The sequence below is a fragment of the Eurypyga helias genome, unplaced genomic scaffold (genome assembly GCF_000690775.1).
Source record: "Eurypyga helias isolate BGI_N326 unplaced genomic scaffold, ASM69077v1 Scaffold12790, whole genome shotgun sequence".
NCBI classification, from domain to species: domain Eukaryota; kingdom Metazoa; phylum Chordata; class Aves; order Eurypygiformes; family Eurypygidae; genus Eurypyga; species Eurypyga helias.
The window spans coordinates 1-8,481 of NW_010227683.1; the positions used below are offsets into that span (position 1 = coordinate 1).

At 35.9% G+C, this 8,481-nt stretch overlaps 1 protein-coding gene across 1 annotated transcript; it reads left to right on the top strand.

Annotated features, from left to right (window-relative positions):
- Positions 1 to 709: 709 nt before the first annotated feature.
- Positions 710 to 7,601, top strand: LMBRD2 (LMBR1 domain containing 2; the record flags this gene model as incomplete). The annotated part of the gene is made up of 9 exons (XM_010157125.1): positions 710 to 784; positions 1,132 to 1,245; positions 1,829 to 2,012; positions 2,495 to 2,676; positions 3,446 to 3,579; positions 3,761 to 3,866; positions 4,567 to 4,664; positions 6,417 to 6,520; positions 7,555 to 7,601. Coding segments are annotated over 9 exons (1,044 nt in total), but the record flags the coding sequence as incomplete, so codon positions are not given.
- Positions 7,602 to 8,481: the final 880 nt, after the last annotated feature.

Here is an 8,481-nt window from a genome sequence, read left to right on the forward strand (position 1 = left end):
GGTGGAGTCACCATCCCTGGAGGAACTAACGTGGGCAACGTGGTGAAGGACGTGGTTTAGTAGTGTTAATGGTTGGACTTGAACATGAAAGTCTTTTCCAACCTAAATGATTTTATCAAACTATGATCAAAAGGTTATCTCTGGATTGCCAGTAGGATGAAGAATAACATCTAGTTCTCGGTAAGCCTGGTAAACTGCTAGAGCGAATTCTAACACAACTTATCTAGCTGTTAGGTAGCATCTTTTATTACTGATAAATGTCATATTGTCTCAGAATTGAGCTCTGTGGAGATGAATATAAGTTATAAAATAAGCAGCTTGATGAATATAATTGTACACTACTTCAAAATAATAAAAGTGAAACTAAACCAGGTAAGGTAGAAACTGCTCCTTGTTACCTACAGCTAAAAAGAAAGTATTTTCCCTTGCAATATCCATGCATGAAACCAATCCTGCACACATTCAGAGTTTGTTAATTTTTTTTTAAATACATACATGTTCTTTATAGATACTCCTTCATTATCTTTTATTAAGTGTCTAGTAAAGTTGGAGCTTTTAGGAAGTTCTGTTGCTTTTAAGGTCTGATGGTTTAGTAACTTGGTTACCTTTTCATTGGAAGGGCTGGAACTCTTACCTGACTCTCTAAAATTTTTTAATCCATTTAACATAGTGGAACAACCTTTTTTTTTTTTCCTCCCCCCCTCAACAGGAAGTCCGTAAAGTAAGTGAGAGTATCAAGTATAACCACCCTTTGAGAAAATGTGTTGATACAATACTGAAAAAGGTAATAAATTGCTCATCTTCAGCCATATTGTTCAACCTGGGGGTGGAGGGGTGTGTGCTTCCTGCACCTGCTGAGTACTTGTACATGATTTCATTTCCTCTTAAAATAAAATCTCTAATTGGCATCTTACGAGTTTCTGACCAGACTTGGTGTTGAAATTCTATTGGAATGCTTTCTTATGATTTATGTAATTACCTGCTATATTTTGACATACGTAGTATTTTAGAAACTGAAAAATGTAAGGCAAGCTTTTCAGTTGCATGAAATGCCCCAAATATTTACAGGTAATTAAAAAAGAGTACTTGCTACTCCTTTGTCTTCCAGTTAATTTTCCCTTTTCCTTCCAGTGTCCTAGTGAGTATCAGGAAAGAATGGGCAGGAACATGGATGATTATGAAGATTTTGATGAAAGACAGAACAGTTATCCAAGTGAAAAAAATCTGGTCAAACTTCACAAGCAGGTATATTAATTAATGAGACACTCCCTCATTTACAACAGTGTAATGAGAATAAATGCTAGTCAAACAAAGATTTTTCAATGCACTTTACCTGAGTTGCTGAGTATAGTGGGTTTTGGGATTACTGCTTATCGGAAACTTTTCTTAGTGAAAGAAAACATAAGTTTAGTATCCGAGGTGATGTCCAGATCAGATTTCTGGTTGTGTAACAAGTGTTCTTGTTGCATTATATCTTGAGGTGTTTTAACTGCCCGTGAATAAGCCTTGTAATGGTGGATTGACAGTGCATACTAAACCAGAAATTGTAGTAAGTGCTTGGTATTCAGTAAGATGCAAAAGTAAAGTGGTGTGTTGGTTAAAGTAGGCTGTTACTTCTACAGATAGATTGTGTTGAAAGAACTGCAAAACTCAGGAACCATGTATATGGTCCATGTATATATTTAGAGAAATAATTGCATGCTTTTGTGAGTAAACAGAATTAATATTTGCAGTTCAGTGATGTAGACATTTTTACAGGATTTTGCAAAGCTTTTTTTTTTCTTGAAACAAGTATGCTGTAACCATAATTTATTGGAATTTATTATAGGTAATCTACTCAGTACAGAGACATCGTCGTACACAGGTCCAGTGGCAAATTCTTTTGGAACAAGCATTTTATCTAGAAGATGTGGCAAAAAATGAAACCAGTGCAACTCGACAGTTTGTGCATACCTTTCATTCCCAGGAACCAGAGAATAAAATCATTCGGTATTTCTACACACCAACTGTTGGTAAGTGCTGTCATGCAGATTTTGAACATGTAAAGGAGTAACTGGTACCATTTTGTAAGAAGAACCGATTGTTTTACGTAAGTTCTGTTACAATAGGGGGAGGCAGATATGCAAATTAATGCATTTATGTAATAGAATAGCCATCAGGTATTGATTTATGCTATATCACCAAGGTAACTGGGTCAAAAGTGAAGAGTTCTGTTCTACACCCCCTGCAAATCCATTTGCAAAACTTGCCTAACAAATCCCACACTGTCTTCCCTAGTTGTGCATATGGTTCCTGAGGTATGAGCCAGATGTCTAGGCATTGGAAAACTCCAGAAATTCAAGTGTGTGACCCCACAAATTTCAGCTTTGATTTTAAGGGCCTCTGTGCAAGAAGACATTTACAGTTTTTATTATGGAGTTCCATTTCTGGTTGTATAATTTTCATTAACCCATTCTATATGTGTGTGTGGTTGTGTTTGGTTTATTTTTTCCAGAGTGGTACTGGGAATGTCTTCTACGACCATGGTTTTACCGGGTGCTTGCAGTTGTTTTGGCCACATTCTCCGTAATTGTTGTGTGGTCCGAATGCACATTTTTCAGCACAAAACCAGTTTTGTCGTTATTTGCAGTTTTCATACAGCTGGCAGAGAAGACATATAATTATATATACATAGAGGTAAGTTTTGAGATAATTGCTCAATAAAAATCTTCTCAGATGGATTGTTATTATAATAATAGTTGACCAGATTGATGTAAAAATTAGTCTCTAAATCTGTCAACTTTCAGAAGGTCTCTAAAACATTTAATACCAAACTTTGTTTCTCTGGAGGGAATCTGCCTTTTGCCACTTCTTACAACTCTCCAGTATGGGTTGAAGATGTGACCCAGTTGAACTGAATATCATGTGTGGAGTAGTTTTGTGAAACGTTGCCTTGGAGCTTAGGTGTTTAGACTTTGTGTCTGCTCAACCATGTGTGTGATCTCTCTTGCCTAAACAGGAATTTGCTGCTGACCAGAAATCCACTAACAGGTGTGGCTAGCATATGTGTGCACAAATTTGTCAGTAAAGGAGCTGAGCTGAAAAATTCCAGTATACTAACAAAATAAGTTGAATTGGAAATACTCGTTCTTGTCACTTTTTGTGGGAATAAATGTCAAACAGTCATAGTGTTTATCAAGGCAATTACATCAATTTCATTTACATAACAAAAAGAAATAGAATAAATGTTCCTGGGGTCAGTTTCTGAAGTGCAGAAAGTTAGAAGTATCATTATCACCTTAATAAAAAAAAATTCCTGGAACTCTTCTCAGACCTGGTGCTATTGTCCCATCTCGAAATGAAAAGTTAGGCTGCAGTCAACTTGTTGTGTGCACAGACTACGTGCTGAATATATTAAAACCTTTAGTAGTTTTCCACATTCAAACAACTTTTTTCTTTTTTCCAGATGGCCTGTTTTCTTACCATCTTTTTCCTAAGCATCTGTGTTTATTCTACTGTCTTCAGGATCCGTGTATTTAACTATTATTATTTAGCTTCACATCATCAGACAGATGCATACAGTCTCCTTTTCAGTGGCATGTGAGTATGCAGCACATGTTGCAGATTTTCTGTCAAATATTCAATTGAAAATGTCCATGAAACTTTCATACCACAAGGGTATAAATCCTAATGATGCTGTGATATATCTCGTTAATGATTTTTATGTGGTTTTTAGTGCAAGAAATTGTTTTAAATGCTGTTGCCTCTTGCATTTGTGCAGGTTATTTTGCCGTCTTACTCCACCATTATGCTTGAACTTTTTGGGCTTGACCCATATGGATGCAACAATCTCTCACAAAGACACTCAGCCAACTGCTTACACATCTGTAAGTACAGAATATGTGGGTTTGAGGTTTCTGTATGGTTTGGAGAATAGGCAAAATATTTTTAAATACTACTTAGAGGAAGATTCAGATACCCAATCTTTTTGCTGGTATTAAACAGGGTAGAATACTTACTTACAGACAAGGAGTTTCGTAATGATGGCTAGTTTTGGTCTCTTTATCCTAAAAAGGTAAAGCATTACTCTGAAGAATTCATACTGTTTATAACTTCCTAATAACTTTTGTTTTCACTGGCTGTAATGTGTGTGACATTTTTATAGATGGTGAGTAAACCTAATCTGCAACTGAAAACCAGTGGTTTTACTGAACAACCAGTTTCTGTAGGACAGCAAGTTACATCTCACATCTTTGTTGATAGCAAGTAGACTCTTAGTGTTACCCAGAGACTTTTCACGGCAGATGAAGAGCTCCACCAGATTTGAACTGGTTCTGGATTAGGTGAGACAAAAAGATGTAGTGCCTTAGAAACCCCAATGTGGATGCACTGTTGGAGGCAGCCTTTGTATCTGGGCATTCTGGGTCAACTGTCTGATTCAGATCTGTGATTATACTTATATTTCAGTAACCGTAAAGGATTGTGCACTTGTGTTGTGGACTGAAAGCAGTGGTATGGCACAATATTTATGGATATATGCAGAATATATCTGTTTAGAGCTTGTTCTTGTGGATTGTTTTTTTTCAGATAATGGGCTCTATGAGAGTGCTGTCCTTCATTGCAGATGGATTCTATATATATTACCCAATGCTTGTTGTTATTCTCTGTATTGCCACATACTTTAGGTAAGTCATTTGCAAGACACATTCTCCATGTTTCTTTAAATCAATAATACTAGCTTCAGCAGTCAGGAAGGGATACACTTCTCCTCTACCAGCAAAAAGTCCCAAACAATAAATTGCTATTTATATATATGTGAAATGTGTGCATCTTAAGAATATTGATTGTATTAATTCATAACTGACTTTTGGGTGTGTGTTTTCCCATTAAACCTCATTCCTAGATTTTGAGGTCTGATCTGTTCAAACTTCAGAGTCCACAAACATTTAGATTCTGCTTCTGAGATTAAAATTGCTGTGAGGAAGCTGTGTTTTCAGCAAGGTTTTCTAATAAACCAAGAAGCATTAGCAGAAACTTTAGGTAGTGAACTTTCTAACAGACTCCTAACAAGTTTCTGATCCATTACTGGACTTGAGTTTGAAAGGAAAGTGGTTTGAATCATTTGATCTTGTTTCCCTAACCCACAAGTTATAGGAGGCTGGAAGGGTAATTGCAGAAAATACTGTTATATTCTTGCTTTATCCTTACATTTCAAGATGTCGGCTTTTGACCACTGTACGGGATGAGATGCTTTCAGTCTGACGTTGCTTGGCTACATTTCTGTTCACTTCTTCAATTTTACTTTACCATTCAGTCAGAAGCGATGCATATATTTTGAGTCATGTAGTTAAATGTCTTGGATGTCCATTAATACCTTATGTGCATCCATAGATAGGAAAATAAGAAAGATCCAGTCGTAGGTATTCCCTGCTTACCTTTAGGTTAGGTGACAAAAGTCGTGTTGGAGGCAAAAAACCAACCCCTGAAAAACAAACAGGAAAGCCAGTAGCAAGAAAACAGCTTGTGTGACTCCTTATTCATGATCATCCTGGGTCCTGAATGCCGTAGTGAAAAGAAAGAAAAGAAACTGAAGGAGAGGAAGTTGCTTTGCTTGAACTTTAATGCCCTCTAATAATTCAGATATGTGCAAAATGGAATGTTTGTTTAAATTCTGTCAAGAAAAGCTGTCTCCCATGTTTAATCCATCAGGCTTAAAGTTCAGTTGGTATAAAAAAGTAACTTCTTAGCATAAATATACAATGAAGCTAACTTTGAACATGATATTGATGCTCCAGCTTGGACAGAGGAAAACAATAACCAAACCAGCAGTTATGTTCTCTGGTGCAAAGTCAAAAGAAAGTGGTTATGTGCCGTCTAGTTCTAGGACTAGCTTAAAAAACGGAGCAAGTTTATTACCTGACTGCTGCCTAATTAGTATCCAAAATGGCACTCAGCAACTACAGCTGCTGTATGTCCACACATTTTTCCTGAGTAAAACCTGAGATTAAGGTGTCTTTCCTATGTTATTTCTGTCTCAAAAACCACAGAAATCATAAATGGCAGAATTTTTATAGTAATTGTCTTTTGGCACAGAAGAGCCAAGGAGATATCATAGGTATAAATTCTGTTAACATCTGAGACAATTCAAGAAATTGTCTTATTTTGAATCATATGTAGTACTCTCTGGCTGTGAACCATTTTATCTCTCTGTTTTAAGGGGATAATTCCATCACTTTCATTTGGATTTAGGAACATATCACTGTTCTGAATTTTCTGATATCTCTGATGGTATAATTTGTCTTTTCTTCTGTACTGCTTTTTCACTTGAATTGTCCATAAATTTCTGAATATTTTGTTTTACATTTTGAATTGTAATGTATCTAAACTATTCATTGTTAATTAACCAGGGAAATTGTTTCTGTTTCTGCTTTTACCAGTTTAGGAACTCGTTGTTTGAATCTTTTGGGATTCCAGCAGTTCATGGGGGATAGTGAAATGACCTCTGATTTGATTGACGAAGGGAAAGAACTAATCAGAAGAGGTAAGTTAGATCCTCTGTCCTAGTCCTCCTGCAAAATACAATATATTGTTGCATTAAACTTGTATGAAATGTTACTCACACACACAAAAAAGCATATAGCTTGTCAGTATTTTGCAAACTGTACTGAGGTGGTCTGCTGCACAAAATGTCACAGACTAAGGGCACTGCGGTTTCCACATCAGTAGTGCTGGGCTTCGTTGACATCTGGAGTAAAGTATCAGCTTTGTTCATCCTGTATATGCATTTTGGGGATTTCTAAGTATTTTTTAGTTTTGCAGTGGTGATCCTCTGAAGTCATTACTGATCTAATAATACCTGAGCAGGTGCTTGTATAATCTGTCATACAGGATAGTTAGCACTTAAATTGTCTTTATCATCCACAAGCTCACTTTAATCTTTATTTGTCTAAGTGTGTTGATTGAGCTGCCCAAATTCTGTCATTTCCTTCAGGATTTTTTGCTGTTTCGACTGTGTTTCACTAAACAAAGGATGTTCTGTAGAGCTGTGATTATCTGCTGGTTTGGAAAGCTTTTTTTTTTAATTTTTATTTTTATTGAAATAGTTTCTTGAAAGTTGTTAAAAGCTATTGCGGTTCTTGAGTAAATGTTTAGAAACTAAAATCTGGATACAAAGTTGTATTGTGGAATACTTTCATTTTCTTTTCATGGTTTATGTAAACAAAACCTAGACATACTCTGGGCCTTGCAGAACTTCAGCACGATTTTGATTCAGTAATGCTCAGGTTTCTTCTTAATGTCATCTTTTTCCGACTATTTCTAAGGCTTTTTTTCACATTGCTGGCTGTTTCCAGATGTTATGCCTTGACCTAAGATATGGTCATGATGAATTCATTTTAATGGGAAACTGTTATGATGAAAAAGCAGCTCTGTCTTTTCTTTTTGTTTAATTGTATGAGCCATCTATTTCAGTAAGAATATTTGCTAGTTAACTTTAGGTTTTCATTGTTTAAAAAAACAAATTTGGTGATGATTTTTGTTGTATGGAGCTCAGATTTTTTTTTTTCTTTTTAATAGAGAAAAGAAAACGACAAAGGCAGGAAGAAGGTGAAAACAGAAGAAGGGTAAGAGATTGTTTTAGCTAATTATATTATTAATATACTACAGTGTCTGTTAGGATTTGCTCTTGCTGTTTAATTCAGCTTGAACTATTTCACAAAAAAATGTCTCCAATAGTTGATGGAATCACTTTAATCTTGCACAACTGTATTGGCGGGGGGGAATAATTCACATTTTAATGTTAAAATACAGTGGTCACGCTGCTCGGAAATTTTTGTTACTCAGTGTGCTGTGAGAATGGTGTATGCTAATAGGTGTAACAAACGTTAAAGGTCCTCACTTCAAGGGTGCAGAATAATCTGAAATGCCTTATTATTGGTCTCTTTTGTTGATACTGCTCTGCTTGAAATATGTGCAGTTGCAGTATTGTCATATTCACTGAAATGGTGACTGTATGCTCCTCCCAGACTTACCTGTTGCTTTATGTTCTCTTTGGAAAGTAATTGATGCAGATTACTTTTTTAGGGGAGAGAATTACATTATAAGACAGAATTAATACTCTAACCACTGAGTAACAAAGAGAATGTTTGACTGAAATTATACTTTGAGTGCATACTGAATTTGAAAGATTTGTGAAGGCAGTCAATAGGGACAAAAAATAATTTATGCAGCTTCATTTTAAGGAGCTTCAGTTAACAATAGCTTTAGTTTTTCATTAATTTACAGCCTTTGGAATTTAGTTCAGAAAGTCACATCAAATAGATAAATCGAAAGGATGCATGCAGGAAATGAACTGTCTAAAGGAAGGGAAAACAGTTTCTGCAGAAAGGCAAGGTAGTACTGGGACTAAAACATCTTGGTTTTTCAAGGTCAGGTGTACTTGGATGACAGCCAGTACTGCGTAGGCCTTCTTACCCTCTCACCGCCATCTCATAATTTTAGAAC